The following is a 21,034-nucleotide window of genomic DNA, read 5'->3' as shown; positions in this document are numbered from 1 at the left end:
AAAAGAACTAAGCATGTAACAAATATAGTCATGTGCCTCATAGTGACATTTTGGTCAATGACAAACTGCATATGTGACCGTGGTCCTATAGATTATAATGGAGCTGAAAATTTTCTATAGCCTGGTGACACTGTAGCTGTAGTAATATCATAGTGTAACACATTACTCACATGTTTGTGCTGATGCTGGTGTAAACAAACTTACTGCACTGCCAGTCATATAAAAGTAGAGCACATAAGGGGCTGACCCCACAGCCTACCAGTTAAGTTTGGCACCCTCCACTTTGGTGGCCCAGGTTCAGCTCCCAGAGCAGACCTACAATACTCATCAGCAGCCATGTATGGTGGTGACCCACATACAAAATAGAGGAACACTGGCACAGATGTTAGCTCAGGGAAAATCTTCCTCTGCAAAAAGAAATAAATAAATAAAAATAGAGAACGTAAAATTATGGCCAGTACCTGATACTTGATAATGATAATAAGTGGCCATGTTACTGGTTTATATATTTATTATACTATACTTTTTATAATTAGATAAAATGATAGAGTGTACTTTTTCTGCTTATAAATGTTTACTGTAAAGCAAATGCTGTGTTAGGACAGCAGCAGCCTCATATAGCTCATGTTTACCTTGTCTTTTGATTGCATCATTTTCTCTTGCTCTTCATTTAATTTTGTGTTGCTCTGTTCATCATGGCCACTAAGCATACAAACTCCACTGCTAATGTTGTCAGTAAGTTGCCTCATAGAATGATTCACCTTAAAACTACATTAAAAGTGATTAAGAACTATGAAGCTGAAAAATCAGTGATGATTATTGCTCGCCACTCAGGCATATCCCATTCCACCATAGCTATGATCTTGAAGAACAAGAACAAAGTGATGCAAGCTGTTAAAGGATCTGCTTCACTGAAGCCAATGAGACTAACAGAAATCCAAGAAGGACCTGTATCAGACATGGAGACATTTCTAACGACCTGGATTGAAGACAGACACAGAAACTTATACCTCGCAGTACTATGATGATCACAGCCGAAGCCAAAATATTTTTGGTCATGTTGAAAGAAAAAGCTGGACCTATGATGTTGAATTTATTCCTAGCTCTGGGTGTTTTAAATGATTCAAAAATCATTATTTATTATATAATGGGAAAGTGAGTGATGAGTCTGTGAGTGCTGATATGAAGGCAGCTGAAGAATTTGTGGAAACTCTAGTTAAACTGAATGTCGAGGAAGATTACTTGCCATAGCAAATATTCAATGTGGATGAAAACTCCCAATGCTGAGAATGGATGCCTGGAAGGACTTTCACTCATAAGGAGGCCAAATCAACACCAGATTTCAAGGCTTTTTAGGACAGGATAACAGCCTTGCTTGGGGGCAATGTTGTTGACTACAAATTGAAACTCTTTGTGATCTGGCACAGTGAGAACCCCAGGGCCTTCAAGCACGTCAACAGGCACACACTGCCAGAGCACTGCAGGAGCAATGAAAAGTCGTGGGTGACTCAGTTTCTCTTCCAAGATGCCCTACTGAATTGCTAAGCTGCAAAATGGAGAAGTACTGTTTGGAGAATAACATACTTTCTAAGATTTTGCTTATTGTTGATAATGCTCCTGGACATCTTCCTTTTATTGGTGATCTTCATCAAATCAAAGTGGTGTTTCTCCCTCCAAACACCATCTCTTTTGACCCAATCAATGGATCAAGGAGTTTTGGTAGCTTTTAAGACATACTACCTGAGGAGGACCTCTGACTAGGCTATTGCTGCAACTGAGGAAGACACTGATGTAATTCTGGAAGGATTACAACATCTATGACTACCTCAAGAACCTTGATTGGGCTTGGGGGTGATGTCACCAAGGAGTGTATGAATGGAATCTGGGAGAACATACCCACGAGGTTCATCTATGACTTAAAAGGATTTTCCAAGGATGAGGAGATTGCAAAAATCGAAAAGGCTGCAGTTGAGACAGCAAACAACTTTAACCTGAGTGTGGATGAGGATGACATTCAAGAACTCCTAGAGGTGGTTCCTGAGGAATTGACTAATGAGGAGTTGTTGAAACTAGAACAGGAACACATAGCTGAAGAAGAGGCAAGAGCAAAGGAAACTATAGGAGAAAAAAAGACTACCAAGAAAATTCACAGTGAAGGGTTTAGCAAAAGCTTTGATGATGTCAACAACTTCCTTAAAAAGTTTAAAAACATGGACACCAACAACAAAAGGTTTCCTTTAAAAGAGAGGAAAGTTCCTGGTGCATTATCTGCTTACAAGCAAATCTATGATGAAAAAAATGAACAAATCAGGAAAACCGCCATGGACATATTTCTGAAAAGAGTGACACTCCCTCAAGAAGAGCCTCAGGCAAGTCCTTCAGGAGGTGTTCCAGAAGAAGGCATTGCTATCACAGGAGATGACAGCTCTGTGTGTGTTATTGTCCCTGAAGACCTTCCAGTGGGACAGGATGTGGAGGTGGAAGACAATGATATTGATGATCCTGACAGTGTAGGACTAGGCTAATGTGTGTGCTTGTGTCTTAGTTTCTAACAAAAATATTTTTGTACAGCTGTACAATGTATTTGTGTTTTAAGCTAAGTGTCATTACAAAAGAGTCAAAAACCTTGAAAAAAATAAAGTTTATAGAGTAAAAATGTTACAGTAAACTAGGGTTAATTTACTATTGAATAAAAAAACTCTTTATAAATGTATCATTGCTTTTATAAATCTATTATACTGTAAGTATACCATGTTTATAAAGTCTGCATTAGTGCACAGTAATGTCCTAGGCCTTCACATTCATTCACCACTCACTCACTGATTCTGACAGAGCAACTTCCAGTCCTACAAGCTCCATTCTGGTAAGTACCCTACATACGTGTACCATTTTTTATCTTTTATACCATATATTTACTGTACATTTTTTATGCTTAGATACACAAATACTTACTATTGTGTTACAACTGCCTACAATATTCAGTACAGTAACAAGCTGTACAGGTTTGTAGCCTAGGAGCGATAGGCTATACCGTATAGCCTAGGTGTGTAATAGGTTATCCCATCTAGGTTGTATAAGTACCCTCTATGTTGTTTGCACAGTGATGAATCACCTAAGGATGCACTTCTCAGAATATGTCCCCATTGTTAAGCAATACATGACTATATCGTAGTCAAATCAGCTGTAATAAATCAATGTTACTTACCTTTATTACCCAAGCCTCATCCCACCTTGCTCGACTGTGAGTGCCAGGAAGCAAGACTGGATACATTTTTGCATTCACCATGGTGACTTTCACATAAATGAAATCTTAAGAAATTGTTTTTAATGATGAATTGATAAATACTGAAATGATATCACAACGAAGAGGACACCTTACCATTTCCCACAGTGACGCAGTTATTTCAGATGTCATAGATATTCTAGTAGATTAAGATGAGACATATAAGTACACTTGTTGATGAAATGGACATGACACATATTTCATGTGAGCACGTCAAATCCTAGTAGCCTTTTATGGGTTGTCCTGAGAAGAGTCTCAGAAGGATATATGTGGCTATATAGTTAAAACACCCAAACATAAACACAGCACTAGAAAGAACTACATTCTTTAAAGAAGGTCTAAGGTTGAGCTAGATCTTTCAGACTTCTGGTATTCACATCCACACATCAGCCAGGAGACCCAGGAGAGCATAATTATCCACTGTCCTTTTGGTCAACACCCATAGGAAGCTCAGTAAGAGGTCCAGGACTGATGATGAGTCCTACAAATCCAGTACTCCATTCTGATACAATTTATTCTTTTTTTCTTAAAAAAAATTCTCTATACTTAACATCTACAAGTGAGATAGCCACATCATTTTTTTCTCTCCTCATTTTATATACTCTAACAGTGCACTGTATTGATTTTCAAATCTGTTAATGTTATTCCATCTCTCCAACAAAATTACAAGCCCTTTAAGAGTGAAGACAGATCTTCTTCTATGAAGAAAATCTCATTCTTTCCTACCACCCTAGTGTACCATATAACTTGCGTAATATTCCACAAACAATAGACAGTTAAAATGTGAGATTCTTAACTATGAAGACAGCAACAGTATAAGCTGGATTTTTATAATACAAAGAAATTTAAGGAAAATATATCTCAATTCTTTCATTTTGAGAAAGTTGAACTAAAGCCCAAAAGGTTTAAGTAATTTACTGAATATCTCTTTTCTGTCTGATGCTAGACAAGAACTCAGCTCATCGTTCTTTCAGCTATGTCAGTTAATGAGACATAGTTACATCTTCTAAGAGATACTATAAATGCAATATGAATCTCTGTCAAAAGGATTCATTGAGGGACTTTTCAGATCACCTAAGCAGAGAACATACATTTCATAAAAGACTTCAAAAGTACAGTGTGAGGTAGAGGACACTGACACTATGGTCATCCTGAAATCTCTTCTTGACTTCCCTCAAACCAGAAGCTCATATTGAGGAGTCACAATGTGGAGAGTTTGAAAGGTAGATCAATCACCGCCTTCTGCATGATCTGGCTCCTCTGCACTGCCATTTTTTGCCTTTCACTATTCAAGGCTGAAAGAAACAAGTGAGTTCCTCTCTTCTTTTATTGTGCTAAAACATATTAACATAAGATTTTTACCATTTTAACCATTTGTACTTGTAGAGTTCAGTGGTATTGAGTACATTCATATTGTTGTGCCACCATCACCACCAGCCATCTCCAGAACTTTTTCATCAGCCCAAACCGAAACTCTGATCTGTTAATAACTCCTATGATAGTTAATTTTATGTCAACTTGACTGGGCCACAGAGTGCCCACACATTTGGTCAAACATCCTGCTCAGTGTTTTTGGATGAGACTAACATTTTAATCAGTAGGGTAAAGCAGATTTCTCTCCATAATGTGATTGAGCCTCATCCAATCAGTTGAAGACCTGAATAGAAGAAAACAACTGACCTTCCTGCAAATAAGAAAAAATTTCCAAGCAGATTGTCTTCATATTGGAACTGCACCATTGACTCTCCTCGGCCTTGAGCCTGCCAGCCCACACTCTAGATTTGAACTTGCCAGCCTCCATAATTGCATGAGCCAATTCCTTATAATAAATCTCTTTCTCTATTCACACATATCCTGTTGGTTCTGTTTCTCTGGAGTACCCTAATACAACTACCAATTCCTTCCCCCTCGCAGCCTCTCAAAACTACCATTGTATTTTCTCTCTCTATGAATTTCACTACTCTAGGTACCTCATATAAGTGGAAACATACAACATTTGTCCTTTGGTATCTGACTTATTTCATTTAGCATACTGTCTTCAAGGTTCATCCATGTTGTAGCCTGTGTCAGAATTTCCTTCCTTTTTTAAGAATGAATAATATTTTATTGTATGTATATACCGCATTTTGTTTATCTGTTAATCCATTGAAGGACATATGGGACTCTCCTATTTTTAAAGATCCATGGAGACAATTTCTAAAATCCTTCTGTGGCAGATACCCAGACAGATGACAGATTTTAAGTAGCTCTTATTATCCCCACCTCCTGGTGTTAATACCCTTGTGTAATGTCCCCTTGAGTGTGAGTGTCACTTGTAGTACAGCAAAGGTGATGGAATGAATGTGGTTGTGTATATGTGATTACATGAAGTATAGTGCCTATCTTGCTAAAATTCCTCTCTCTTCTCTCTCTCTTTCTGGCTGGATTTAAAGAAGCAAGTTTACATAAATCCTATAACCACAAAGAAATGAATTCTGCCTGAGGGAGCTTGGAAGAGTGTTCTTCCCCAGTTGAAGCTTCAGATGAGAACACAACCTAGCAGACACCTTGATTGTAGCCTTGTGAGACCCTAAGCAGAGGATGCAACTGAGCTTTACCCACACTTCTGATTCACAGATACTGTGAAATAATAAATGTGTGCTATTTTAAATTGCTGCTCACATAATTTGTGGTAATGTGTTACATGGCATATAAAGCCAATAATTCTGTGATAAACTTTATTCTTTTGTGTTTTTAAACTTCTTTAATTCTAATCCTATCACTGACTTTCAATGCCTCGAGGATGCCTCTCAATACTTAGGCTGCAATCTTGATTCATAAGACAGAGACACTTCCTAGTGGAGCTCCCAGTGGTTGTAGGATGGAACTGGTTTCTCCTGTCATATTATCTATTTTTCAAGCCATGGCTGTGGCCCAACCCACTGCTCAGCTCCTTATAGCTCATTCTTTATGCACCAGAGTGATAATAGTCCCATGTCTATTTCTCTGAGGCACAGAGTCTTCTCTGGGAACCTATTGTAAGCCGTTTGACTTAGGCAAGGTCAAAAGGAGAATAACCAAAGGGACCAGAAATAAGTAATTATTTAGCCCCACTTGTTACAGCTATTGTATAACAATTCCCTGAAGCATAGGTGAAAAGGCCTGTGTACATGTACCCTCCATTGGTTCCACTCCAAGTCTTTAACAACCTGGGTATAAGCTAATGATTTACAAGCTCAATGGAACTACAACAAGATTGTGTAATATTGTAAGATCATTCTCCTCTACCTCAACTACCTGCCCTTCCAATGTGTACCTTCTTCAGTCTTCCTACCTGAATCTTCTTTCCTCTCTCCTCATTCTGTAAACGGAAGCTTTGATAGCAAATGAGTTTAGAGCTAAAATTTCCAAGGCCATAATCACTTTCATTAAGATAAACAGAAATTCTATTTCTCCAGGGAAAAATACATTGAGAAAAAATGGCAGCAGTAATTCTATGAAAGAAAAGTAACATGTAGGTCATTAACAGAATACTATTTTGTTCAAACCTGTTAGGAAGCTGGAGGGCAAAATGATGATAGCAATCACACAGCAAGAAAGTGTAATGGGGGAAAATAGTTATGTTAATTGGCAAACCTGTTCATGCAGGTGAAGGCTGGCATGATTGGGAGCAGACATGGCTAGAATTGCAAGAGGAAATATTCAAGAATTGGAACACTATGAAAGCTAAAACATGGTCATGGAAACAATACTCATGAGAGGCATGAAGGACATCAGTTATCCAGCACATGGAAGGTGAAGGTCATTGACAAAATTGAGTGTAAATCAAGATAATCTTAGTTAACACTTACGAAATACTTGTTATATCAGGGCAATAATATGCACTTCACACACATTAACTTCTCTAATCTCTCTAAGTCTACAAAGCAAAATTATTATTATTATTATCCCATTTTATATAGGATGAAACTGAACCAACAGAGAGATGTAATAACTTGCCCAAGATAATAGTGCTGATAAGTGACAAAGCAAGCATTTAATCCCAGACAACCTAGCTGGATTCTTAGCCATGATACTCTGCAGTCTCTCTGACAAGAGAAAGAGAAGGGAAAGGTTAATGATGCTACCCAGGTATAAATATTCTAATCAAAATGCCTTCATGTCTCTGATTGTATTTCCTCTATAATACAACATCTAGAGCAGATCAAGTGGGCATTCCACTCCTGTTTCATGCATGGGAAAATCAAAGTGTGGAGAAACTACATAATAATTTAGTGGAGGGCTAGGATTGGAGTTCTGCTCTCCTGTTCTATAAAATACCTCCCACCTGGCCAGGCTTTCCACTGAAATTCAGAAAATTCTCTTCATCCTAACCCCAATGTGAAGCACATTTTAAAAAATAATGTAGTACTCACTTAGTTTTGGAATGGAATGATTTCGAATCACCAGTATCATACTGTGCTTTTCTTTCACTATTCGATTTTCTTATCTGAGAAAAAAAAAATGTTTACAGCCTCCATTCTTATATCACATTGTCATGCTGTGTGATGGTTCTTAGAATCAACCCCACCCAACAGTCTTCCCTCAACACTCAGTACAGTTAGACATTCAGACTTAGAAAGGATCTGAAAGGTGGTTTTATTCTTCTTATGAGATAGATATATCCCTATAAACTAATGTCTAATTTTCTTATGAAATTCTTTGCATTTCTAAAAATTTTTTTAAATAATTTATGTTAAGTAAAAGATTAGCAGCTTAAGCATAAATGATTTATACAGCATTCATTTGTTCCTGTAAATATGTGTCTTTACAAACATTGTATGTCCTTTCCATGTGTGCCTATTTTTACTCTGACCTTAGATTTTATTTGTGAGAGAGAGAAAGAGATGGAGTGCACTGCAGATCTTGGAACCCAGTTTAAAAAATATGTCTGTCTGTCTGACTTGTCTGTTTCAATGGTAATTGAAGTCCAGGTACAAAGGGATTTCACAGACAGCACCCAGAAATTCTAATATCCCAACCTGCTTTCTCCAAAGGTGGTCTGGCTTTCCAGTTCATTTGGCAACTTTTCAGTCTACTCCAATGGTTAGGAATAAAACAAATGACCCAGAACAAGGAGAGTTGATTATCAACATAGTGAAGGGGAGGGTTTCAAAGGCAAGAGAGGAGGGCTAATCACATGGAGAGGAGAGTGAATGGAGATTGGCAGGGTGCCTTTCAACCTTCAACAGTCACCTGGAGCACTGCGGTGAAGGACCAAGAATATTACTCCTTTTCTGATGGAGAAGAGAATTTGTTTGGTCACCAGCAATGTGCCTTTGATCCTCCCCAAAGTCAAGTTTCTCAGCACTGCTTAGAAAAATATCTAATTCAGAGCATTAATGTGTCCTCTCTGAATGGCTTCCTTTTGGGGGCAGTGGAAGAAAGTTAAAAACATAAAAAAAAGGATTAAAAGTAGAAGGGAAGGAAAGAAGGCAAAGGGAAGCAAAGGTGGAAACCTTAAAAACGTAAAGAGAAATAGAGAAAGAAGCTAGGATGAAAGGGGAGAGAAAGACCACAGAAAATAAAGGCTCAAGGGAGTAAGAGAGAAAGAGAGAGAGAAGGAAAAATTGATTTACTGCTGAGAAAAGTTTTTCTCCTTAAGTACTCTAGGTCAAGAAGTCAGACATGGTACAAAGAATGGTAAGGAGGCCACGAACACTCAGTGCATGATCCTGGAGAAGGCATTGTTCAGCCCGATGGGAATGCAAGTCCGCACCGTGTCTGCCTCTTTCCTCGTGTATGTCATCCTGGTGAGTTGGAAAAAAATCACAGGAATAAGGCTTTGTTTGTTTGTTTGTTTGTTTCTCAGACTAATCAACTCTCAGAAGAATCTGGGGAGAAATGAATGAGGAGAAAAGACTTATATAGAACCAAAGGGGTAGTGGGAAAGAATAACTAGAATGTTTCCTTTGTCTGATAGGGTTACATCGTACATGTGTGACTAAGGACAACAACACTGACAAGGTACAAGTAGGATAGCTGTGGCAATTTAGAAGTGCCACTTATGTGTGTTTCTCTCTTCTAGCATCTTATCAAATTCCCAAGTAAATTATCAAAACTAACTACGTAATTCCCCTAAACTGAGCTTCCAACATTAGCCTTAATACTATTCTAGCAGAGTAGGTGCCTCTGGGGCAGAAATAAGTTAAGAGAAGGAAAATTCTTTAAAAATACTTTGAATCTTTATTTTTCTCCCCACTACAAGTTGGAAGCTCCTGAGTAACTCATTAGCTGAGAAAGGGGTCATTGGGTTGAGGGGTTCTGGACAATCATCAAGGGGAAGTTTATATGGCTATGAAATCTGTTAAGAAGGAGAGCAAATGAACAAACTGCTGGTTTCAGATTCCCGTACAGATCCTGGCAGGGTGGGGGCTGTCTGTTTTCCTTCCTATATGCCAATTAGATTAAAATCTGAAAATCCATTTCTTTTTTTTTCTTTTCCTTTTGGCTTCCTCTTCTCTTCTTTGCCTCTCCCTTCCCTTCCTTTCTCTTCTTTTTTGGCAACAGGCCTGAAAAGAGGCATTTTATCTGCTGAGCACTTGAGGGTTTCCTTACCCTTAGTCAAGAAAGTGAGTCAAAATACCAGGCCTGGGTTGAGGAAACACACGCTTTATCATCATTAGTGGTCAAATATTTTAAATTAAAACAAAACGATAAGTTTCTCAAACGTTACCTGAGGGGACAGATGTTAGTCCTTTTGCAAATACTTTTCACCTGACATGTCATGAGTATGTGTCCCCCCAAAAAACTCCTAATGAGTACAAATCTCTGTCTCTTTTTAGAGGACCTTTGTGGTCTTTGTTGTTTATTTCCTGAAATATCAAGTCAGTCAAGTTATTGGAAGAGAAAAAACAGTTTCTAGAACAAAAATTTACCTAAAGAGGTTTTTGAAGGTGAAAGTCAATCGAAATGTAAGCTAGAAGGGGTGGGAAGTTTCTTTACTAGGAGTAGAAGGGGCTTGACATCCATGTCAAGGAGTTGTTAGAGCAGATTTGCCCCAGATTCTATTAATTCCTTCAACACATATATACGATAGAGTTTAATTTGAATTCTGGCTTTTCAACAGGTATGTGCAGTTGGTCATGTTACTTAAACCCCTAGGCCTTAGTCCCTTAACCTTTCAAAATAAGGTTAAATATACACACCTACATGGTTATTTATGTGATAAAATGTAATGAAATATTAAAAATCCTTAGCAGTTTGACTGGCATAAGGTAGCTATTCAATAAATGTCCCCCCCCCCGCCCACCTCTTGTATGGCGAGTTATTGATGTACTGAGGGAATGAAAAAGAACAGTGGGGTAGAATTCAATCTGCACGGGGAAAGACTTAGGAAGACAATACAAATATCCTGAGGGACAGATCAGGAAATTTCTAGGACAAATAAATTGATATAAATGCCCCCTCTCATTAAAAAAGGCAGTGATGCTCACCCACCACCAAAAAAAAATGAAAGAAAGAAAAAAACAGATTAGATATTCACTCTTCCAGGTTCCCCAATTCAAATGAAACAAAAAAACAGGCCTAGGAGAGATGAAACAAACAATCCTAAACACAGCTGACCCTATGACCCTGTCTCCATGTTTACCCTTCTCTCACCAACTCATCTAACAAGAGCACAGTCATGAGGGATGAGCAGAGCAAATGAGACATTTCCCTGTCTGAGACTATTTCTCCTCCTACAGCTTCCTTGGGCAAGATGTGAGGAGAACTGTATCAATCCTGAACAGTAAGTATCCAAAAGTTCAGACTGGGAGGAAGGAGAAACAGACAAAAACATCAACACCCAAACAGGGTCAAGATGTCATTAGGTATCTGTGACTTCCCTTATTTCTACATAAATGGGTATCAACCCACTAATCTCACAGACGACTTCCTCAAAAATAAAGACTTGCATATATGTCACCCTAAGTACTCAAAATAACACTACTGACAGCATTTTTTTACAAAGCTAATCTTCCTATCATAGCAGCAGACTTCATCTTATCTTATACAGTCAGAGAAATTTGCAAAAGTCTTTCTTACTCATGCTTCTCAGTGACTCATCAAGACAGACTGGATTCAGTTTTAGTCACAGGCAGATATACTTGGGGGATTTTCCCAATAGTGTTATCACTTCAAATCTGAAAAGCATTTTCTATTTTTTAGGGCAGGTTAATATTTATTACAAACTTCATTTAACTAGCACTTTGAGGTAGTTATCCTGTAATCTACGCCTGTCACAATTAAGTCTTATGTACACACAGAGGACAAAAAATAAAAAGAGAAGAGATTCATTCCACTTGGAGATAAGCTATGAAAAATAGCAGGGACAGTTTGAACAAAACATTTGCTCGGCTGAAGGAAAACACACATTTAGCTATGGGAAGGGTTTTGCAACAGCCAAGTCTGTTAAACTCACGAGAAATGGTGATAGCCTTGGTTACTTGTCACATGCTCTCTGAGGTTTAGACACTTGCCACCATAGCAAGAGTCATTTTTAATAGAATCAGAATTGCAACATTGTACAATTAGAAGTGGCTTTGAACAAATGGGGAATGTGAGAAAACCTAGAGGAGACCCTGTTCAGTGAAAAAGTAAACTGTATGTTCTATGACTGTGTAACCAAAGAGAGGATGTAGAAGTGGATTTCAGTAGATTGAGACTGATAAGCCAGAAAGTGTTATTAAATTTACTCATCTTCAAAGATAAGAAAATATTCTCCTTCCCCTCCCCTTCCCACTCCTGAGCTTATCCCACACTCCTTCTCCTGTGGGTTCCATATTATTTTTATTTCTGTAGAGAAAATTTATAATTGCTCTAGTTAATTCAGAATATTTAATTAGCTTTCATCATAATGAAGTTGGTTTCCACATTTTTCCTCCTTCTTGTTTAGTCTCAGTGGATATGCATATCAGTTTTGATCCTAGATGTAAAAATTTAGGGCTCTTTTTTATGGTGAGAGTTTTTACAGTTTTATGGTGGCCCTTTTTGCAATGACTTGCAAAACATAAATTACAAATTTCATTGCATTGCTTTCACGCTTATAACTGAAATTTTCTTTATGTTTATATTTTAATGACCTTAAAAATATACAAATCCTAACTTGCATCTCCATTTTCAGACTCCCTCTTTGTAAACTTGCATTGCGTGTTCTTTCTTGGTAATTGCCACCATAACTGTTTAAAATGATTATGGTTACATTTTCTATTAACACTATTTTCATGATCACCACTTTAGTCTTTCTTATAATGATTTACAAAATGATTTATACAATGTCATCTATATTGTAAAATACTATTTAAGGCATCCCATTTCACAATAGATTCAGCTGGTTACACTGAAGTTAATATAACCTGTGATGCTTTTATTATAACAAGGTATCATAATTCATATTTCTGATTCTTGAATTATAACGGGCATTGACTATATTTTTATTGCAAAAAAACTTTGTTCTTTTTCCATAGTTGCCTGACCACAGATTGGGTACATCTCTGGTATATATGGTAAGTTTCAGTTATCCTATGCAGAAAGACATTTAAAAGGGACTTTATTTTTCTGAGGGGTATTATTATTTTTTTAGTTTTTAAATATATTGAAAGCAGGGAAAAAATGTATGAGACAGCCAGCCCACTCACCTTGCATCTCATGGAGTAAAAAGTTTCTTTACTTCATCACTAACCTATGTGACAATATGCCAGGATTTCCTATTTCACTACCATCTCCTCAGCCAACATCAACAGATTATTGTGTACTTTCTCAGGGTCAGCTCTAGAAATATCCACATAGAGGAGATTACTTCAGTAAAGTAAAAAGCAGGGCCTCCAAACCACATTAGATCTTTATTAATTGTTCTAGTGAACAGACTTATTCTTGATGACAAAATAAAAAAGTATATAGGTGAATGAAAGCCTTGGAATTAAAATCTTATGACCAATTTATAAAATACTCAAACAAGAATCAAAATGCAGACATTGAAGACTGATTATGCCAAAGTTGGGGAACAAACTAGATCACAGAGCTTTCATCTTCCCGTGGGCTCCATGCAGGTTGCTGGTGGTAATTGGCGCGCTGCTCCTCCTATGTGTCCTGACTTCTGTGTGCTTCCGCTGCTGTCTGAGTCGCCAGCAGAATAGGGAAGACGAGGGCCAGCCACCCTATGAAGTGACGGTCATCGCTTTTGATCATGACAGCACTCTCCAGAACTCAATCACTTGTGAGTACACTGACTTATAACATGGGAGGTGAACCGAGGTTTAAACGAACGATTAGGATAGTACAACAGTATAAAAACATTGCTTGAACAGTATTTAAGATTCTAAAACTTGGGGTAGTTTTAATTTCCAGAAGCCTGATGGTACAGTGACCCGGGCTCTCAGGGATGTTGTATTCTCAAATATTGGTCTGACTAGTGATAGAGTGAAGAAAGAAGTGAAGTTTTGGAGACAATATTGGAAATGTTATATAGGAAGAAGTATCTAGTTGAAAAAGTTATTTTGATAAAACTATCTTAAGCTCTAAATATATCTCCTTTTCAAAAATGTCTCAGATTTTGTAGAAACCTACATTTTCTATTATCTATACTATTTTATATCTTCAGAGAAATTAGTTGTGTGTACTTTTAGTTCTTTATTCTTCAAGTCTTGATACAGTAAATATTAACCCCATTACCCCCTTGATAATCATAGGACACTTTCCTTTATTTTCTTCTATTCTCTTCTTTATATCATATTCGTTCCTAAAATTGGAGAGTAAATACCAGGCAGAACTGGAAAAGCACTGTGATACTTGTTTTGAATAGAGAACAATGTAACGTGTCGTTGTTCACCTTTCCTCCCTCCCTTTTCTCACTGTCAATTTAGAGAAAAGATAAATAAGGCAGAAATAATATTCTGAAGGAGTCTGCAATTTCAGTGGGTTGGTGTAAAGGGTTCCAAGTCTGTAAGGGAAAAAGGACAGGGTTGTGAGATATGGGAACATAATTTAGATTATTTTAGGATATCAGAGCAAACAAGATCTTCTAGCAGAGTAAAGTTGGTTTCTAAACAAGTTTCACAGGATTTTCATAACATTTGTGGTAGAGAGTGACAATGAGTTTGGACACTTGTTAAAAATGAAGGGAAATTAAGTGTATTGTAACTCTCTGCTTTCTGAGGATGTCACGTTCGCTTTAGCTCTATTCCTTCTTTGCTCACCAGCCCTGCAGTCAGCGTTTGGCCCTTCAGCTCGAAGAATCCTGGCGGTGACTCACTCCCACAGCTCCCTGGGCCATCTGCCCTCCTCTTTGGACACCCTCCCAGGGTACGAAGAAGCTCTTCACATGAGTCGCTTCACAGTTGCAAGGTGTGAGCAGAGAGCACCTCATTTATCCCCAGTGCTGAAAGAAAAGCAGCTGCCTCCAACAGAGAAAGAGTCTCCTGAAATAGAACACTCTTCAAATTGATGAGAATTCCAGTTTTATAAATGGGGTGGGGGTATCCCCGGAGTCGGTGGAGATTCACAGACAAATTTTTTTCTAATTTTCAGAAGATTTAGGATGGAATCTAATCATCGTTCTGTGGAAAAGATGGATTCCAACTCTTCATTTCTAGACATATATTTTCTGATGTGGAATGCTCTAGTAGAAAACTCTCATTCTTTATCCAATGGCCAACAATTATAACTAACCTCTAGAAATGCTAATTACTACTGAACAGGAAATCATCAAAGCTATCTTGGGTTCCTTCAGCTCTTGAATTCCTTTATCCAGATGATACTGCAAGGTGCTTTTTTCTCTACCAGCTAATACACTGTAAGACGCTTGTGGAGAAAGACAAGAGTGTGGGCACAGCCATAAACATTAATGCACCGAATTCATGCATCCTTCCTCTTGAAAGAATGCTCACTTTTATACTGAATGACAATGATAGTTTTAGACATCCTGTAATACCTAACTAGACATCTATCCAGGCGTAGGATTGCAAGTTTGGGCTAAGAGAACACAGTATAGTGTTGAAGTGCCAAAGATCAACAACTTTCTTGCATTCTGATCTTACTCACCAGCAGTACGAGAAACTGCACAGAGTGCAATAACAGTTCTATTAATTTTTCAGTTCATTTGTCCTGCAAACACACAGATGCACGCACACACCCATACACATGCACCCTTTGTGCTCTAAAAGAATAGCATTGCTTTGCTTCTTTCCTCTTCGCTATGACCGCTTAAAGTCAAGTGTCTGACGCACACACACGTCTTTAGTGGTGGCCTTTACTGCCACCTAGTGGAACCATGGTAGAAAATGCATTCTCCTATTGAGCCTATGCACACCTCTCCAGTTCTCCAAGCACTAATTGAACTAAGCCTGGATGGGATCCTCCCAGTGGCACCATCGCTGTGTAGTGCTAAGCTGTCCACATAACGTACTACTTCCAAAATGCATTGTTACTGGAAAATTGAGGAAGTAAAGTGTAATTGGGGAAAAACTACTCACCAGTGACCTTAGGCAAGTCATTGAAATCTTTAAAGCACAGTTCTCTCATCTGTGAATTCGGGGATAATAACACCTCCGAGGATTGTTGGGAGGATCAAATAAGCTAGACATATATGACAAGATTTGTAAAGTATCCTGTACATGTGTTTGTTATTCTTCATACTGACATCACATGTTCACCTGCCTGCTATGATTCTGCTGAGAATTATTTTCTGATTTGTCCTTCTGTCAGCCAGTCTGCTGTTATTGTGAAGTCACACCTGAAGTAGCTTAATGTCATCAATAAATATTTGTTAATGGAGGTAAACAACTGAAAATATGTGATTCCTCTCAATATGTTCTGTGTAGAGGTAAGGAATACTTGAGAAAACTCGTTTATTCGGGAATTCGCTCCAGTACTCAGGGAGACAGCACAGAGCTTGGGAATGGCTGAGGAGTACAGCACCTCATTAAATACATTCTTGGAAAGCTCCCTCAGCCCAGCCAGAGGGAAAATGTTCTAAGTGAGTATAACCTGCTGCTGATCTGAATTTATCCTGAATCATTTATCAAATTGCCTCTGGAAATTGTTGAAATGCATGAATGGTTAATAATAGCACCTGAGGTGGCCTTGTTTGGCCACTGCCATATAAATGACTTCATTATCACACATTCCATAAAATATTCTAGGCTTTTTCATCCTTCAAGCTACCACAGTCTTGAAGAAATTAAAATGTCATCGGGTATAAGAGGATCTTGGAAGAAATCCTGCCTATAAGTCTCTTATTCTAAAGGTATTTCTCTGCCTCACCTCTCTCCTGCCCTGTGCCCCTCTCCTTAACCACACAGAGTCCACTCCTGTAACCCTCCCATTTTGTCAGAAGCTATTAGCACCCATTTGGCTTCACTTCTTTCTCTACTCAACCTAAGACATCTGTTAATCAGCTCAATCACTTTCACCACTGCACTCAATTTTTTTTAACCCCTTTTAACTTTCGTCACACCTATCCTTCAAACTTTAAATATTGGTTCAGTGAAGCTAACTGATTTCTCCCCAAAGCATACACGGCTGAGCAGTGCTGCAGAAAATCTCTCAACTCTATTGATTGAGGTCATCACAAGATCATGGTCTCCCACACCTGAACCATTTCTTCTAGATTTTCTTTAGTAATTTTTCCATTTCTTTTAGTAGTTATTCAGATTTCAGTGGCTCTCATCAAACTGCATACTCCATCACCTATCATTAATTCTAGCCAGGGACTTGTCTTTCTAGTTCAGAGAGGAAATCAAAGCCTTCAGGTAACTTATTCCCCCAAAGCTACAAACTTCTCCTTTCCTCCTTCCTTCCAGTCTTATTGATATACGTGTTCTTTCTTGTCTCCAGTAAAACACTTCTGATTGTGCTTTGCATTACACTGATTCAACAGTTTCTTTATCAAACAGGTCTTATTTAGGAAGTTATGTGCCAAGAATAATGCAGAGGCAACTGGGGGTATGAAAGTGTGCAAGACGAACATGGTGTCTGACTCTTTGTCCTCACAGAGCGCAAGAAAAGCAAAAATGATTGCGAACATTAAAAGTGCAAAGAACCCTTGGGAAAGGCAGAGTGAGGGAAGGGCATTTTCAATGATGACGAAAAGTTTGGTAAATTTGAAGAACTGAAAAAAGACTGGAGTAGCTGATTGTAGGGTGCTAAAGAGACAGCTACGGACAACGGAGTCTGAGAGGGAGAGGTGTCCTGGGGGCAAGGAGTCTAAACTGCATTTCACATGCATTGAGAAGCCAAGGATTTTAAGTAGTAAGTTACTTGATGCAATTTGAATTTTTAAGACACTGAGCTCAGGCTACAGGAGAATGGGCTGGAGTAGGACAATTATAAAAGCATGAAGACCAGATGAGAGGCTATTGAAGAAGAATAGATAAAACTATAGAACTAATGTGGTGATATTAGAGGTGGAAATGGAGATAAGTGTAGGGATTTGAAAAATATATTGGGGACAGTATCATCAAGACTTGCTGATGGACTGGCTACGGGAAATGAGTGACCAAATTTAGGGGGAAATTCAAGACAATGATTTCTAAAATGGGGAAAAGGCATTTGATGGTGAAATATAAACCAGTCTAAGATAAAGCCCATAAACCCATATAGACCCTATATATCGGTATAAATGACATAATCAACTCCTCATCTTTGCCATCCTCCTTTTTCCTCTTGCTTATTTATTTTGTGTGTGTGTGTGAGGAAGATTCACGCTGAGCTAACATCCATTACCAATCCTCCTCTTTTTTTTGCTTGAGGAAGATTAGCCCTGAGCTAACATCCATGCCAATCTTCCTCTACTTTATATGTGGGATGCCTCCACAGCATGGCTGACAAAAGGAGCAGGTCCACTCCTGGGATCTGAACCTGTGAACCTGGGCCACGGAAGCAGAGCGCATGGAACTTTAACCACTCAGCCATGGTGCCAGCCCCTTGCTTATTTTTCAATTGTTCACTTTCTGCTAGCTTGTTCCCTTTGGTATACAGTAGTTTAGAGTGAATTATATATTGAAAAATTCAGGGGGAGTATAGAGCTGAAGAAGAAAAGTGACACATTGTTAAACCTTGTCCTAGGTAATTCAGACACTGAACTTGAAGATAATGAGGAGCTACTTGATGTTTTATTAGCAGGAGAGTTCCATAATGTGATCAATGTTTTAGAAAGATATTCTGATGAAAGTTTGAGGTCTTAGCTGAAGTGTGAAGAAGGAAAGTCTTAATTCCAGCTAGGAACATATTGTAAAAATTCTAGTTAAAAGTTATGAGAACCAATGAACATGGGGTGGTGATGAAATGGATGATAATCATTATTTTTTTTCCAGTGAAACTTAAACTGTGCTCAAATTAAAAAAATAAACAACAAAGGTTTTTAAACCATTGTTCTCTAGGTCTTTCCTCTAATTTTAAGCAGTAGAGATTCTCTACCACCTTTTTCTCAGCCCAAAAGACACAAACATGTATAAATCTCCTACAGCCTGGCAGTAAAGCTGCACTATCCGTCCTTCACAGCTTACTTTGGGTTTCCCAGGGTGATTACCCTGGGCAAAAAAAGAAACATTTTTTATTGCTTTTTAATTACCAAAACCAAAATTTCTACAAGCAATCAGGGCCATGTCTAGTGTCATATCAATATCTGAAAGGAAGTGTTAATATCTACATCGCAGGAGGAAATGACTCTGGTGGCACAGAGCTCCTAATCCGTGAGAGATCTGACAGGCAATATAGATTCTCCTTTCTGGGGGAAGATGCATCTGAGAGAAGATTGATTGGGTTATGATGACTGGCTTTCTCTGTGGTTTGGAAGTAAATAGAACAGTACAGGATGCCTTTCAGTGGCCTGCTTCCCATCCAGGTGTAGGTTAGCAACTGCAACATAGAATCTTGTTGAGCTGGCTGTATAGGTGTGGCCTATAAGATCTTTATTAGAGGGTCTGATTAGTTAACACATTAAGAGCTTACTTGTACATGAAAGTATGGAAAGAAAGCAAAAATGGGATTTATGTAACAAATTTAAGGGGCAGGGGAGAAAAATTGCAAATTATTTGTTTGCAAGTTTTGTTTTGTTTTCTTTGGGTAAGCAGATTGGATGGAAGGCAATAAAGAGATCAGGATGCGAAGTCTTCCTTTGAGCAAGCTGACTGACTGGGAAAACAATTTCAATGATTCATGAATTGTCCAAGATACATTGAGAGTTCAACTGTGGAAAATATTTTACATGCTGTTTCTGAATTGTGTTAGCCAGTGTCCTTCTGTTGGCAACTCCACTTTGGTTAAGCCAGAATTGCACTATTTCCTGCCTCAGAATTTCTCATAATTGGGAGTTTGGAAAGAGGGTTGGGAAAGTGGTAGTGTTTGAACTGAAACCTGAAGGATGATAGAATTTTAAGCATCAAATGTACGGTATAAGAGCATTTTCTGTCTATGAGCAAAGATAGAAAAAATGAGAACGTGAATCATGGAGAATGTTAAAAATTCCAAGAGTGATGTAATAGGAATGAATTTGAAAAGAAAGTGTTACTGAACCAAAATGGGTGAGTTGAAATCAAAACCTTCACCAGAAGAAATCGTCACACAAAGTATTGTTTATTTGCAACAAATAAGGAGCCCACAGGGAATCACTTCCAAAGCTGTGGCCCCTGGAGCAAGGGAAAGCGGAGGCCTTCTATTTCAGATGGAGAATGAATATTCAAAAGGGAAGTTTCACATGTAGAGATGGGCATAAGCTCACGCAGGTGTAGTTTGAAAACACGCTTTCACATACATCGCATGTTATGCTAATAAGGCTTAAGCTCCTCCTGGGGTAGAGATCTTAACATTAAAATGAAACAAAGGTAACTTCGGACATTTCTTGGCCCTTCTTTACAGGCATTGCTCTTTGCAGTGGGGTTTGGACCAGTTCAGGGCGGTTGGTGGTTGCATCTATTAACTGAAATACAACTTTGAGAAACAGCTAAGTGCCTTAGAAAACTCCTTTGAGTTACTCAGAGCAGTTAGTCGGTGACAATAGGTTGGTGTCTTTCTATGGAAGGCATTACATGTGAGTTTAAGGAGTCTGATCCCTATCCTGCATTCTGTGAAAGCCTTTGCAAGTTTTGGGGAGAGAAAGGATCATGTAACTTGTAAGATACTTTTGCTGTCACTAGGAGCTGAAGAGGCGAGGTGGGATGGAGAGGATAAGGAGACCAGTATGGCTATTGAACTACGCCAAAGACAATACTTTAATTTTTTTCATAAAAGTTTTGTTAAAGGCAAAGTTTTGAAATCAGGCAGACTAAATTTAATGCCTCTTCTCTATATTTCAGCTTCCCAGTACTCATCCTTTAATTGTTTATGTTTCCTTTTGGTTATTGCTGTTGTTTGATAAATGATTTCAGTGTTCTGGTGACCTTTCTTGAGTCCCAGTTTGTACATCAAATCTGTTTATACAGGCAGGATCTCTCTTGTAGTCCCCTCTTGCACTAGACTGAGAACCTGCTTTCCCCTCTGATGTTAATATTAATTATGATGAGTAGTAAAGTTGAGCACTATCTTTTCCCTCTCTCAAAAAGACTGGAAATCCAAACTCAGTAAATATCAAAGTAGATAAAAGCAAATCCAATTCAAAGGGAACAAAAGTTCATTGGGTCAAATACTTGGGAAGTAATCATAACCATTTGAATGCCCATAGGGTACTATTTAATTCTCCAACACATGTTTTCCCTTTTATGAGCTTTGGAGGCTGAATTGCAGAGAAGTGATGTATCTTGCAGAGAGCTGAGAGAC

General features: G+C 38.3%; 1 protein-coding gene across 1 annotated transcript; it reads left to right on the top strand.

Moving 5' to 3' along the window:
* The first annotated feature begins 2,857 nt into the window (after window positions 1-2,857).
* On the top strand, window positions 2,858-16,023 carry TMEM52B (transmembrane protein 52B). The gene is made up of 6 exons (XM_046638949.1): window positions 2,858-2,863; window positions 8,907-9,054; window positions 10,990-11,033; window positions 12,751-12,789; window positions 13,333-13,499; window positions 14,482-16,023. Exons 2-6 carry the CDS (start codon window positions 8,971-8,973, stop codon window positions 14,724-14,726), a joined length of 579 nt encoding a protein of 192 aa, XP_046494905.1. The 5' UTR covers window positions 2,858-2,863; window positions 8,907-8,970; the 3' UTR covers window positions 14,727-16,023.
* Window positions 16,024-21,034: the final 5,011 nt, after the last annotated feature.

Source organism: Equus quagga, chromosome 1, assembly GCF_021613505.1.
Source record: "Equus quagga isolate Etosha38 chromosome 1, UCLA_HA_Equagga_1.0, whole genome shotgun sequence".
NCBI lineage: Eukaryota > Metazoa > Chordata > Mammalia > Perissodactyla > Equidae > Equus > Equus quagga.
Note: the sequence above shows the minus strand (reverse complement) of the source record. Positions and strands in the feature narration are given on the sequence as shown.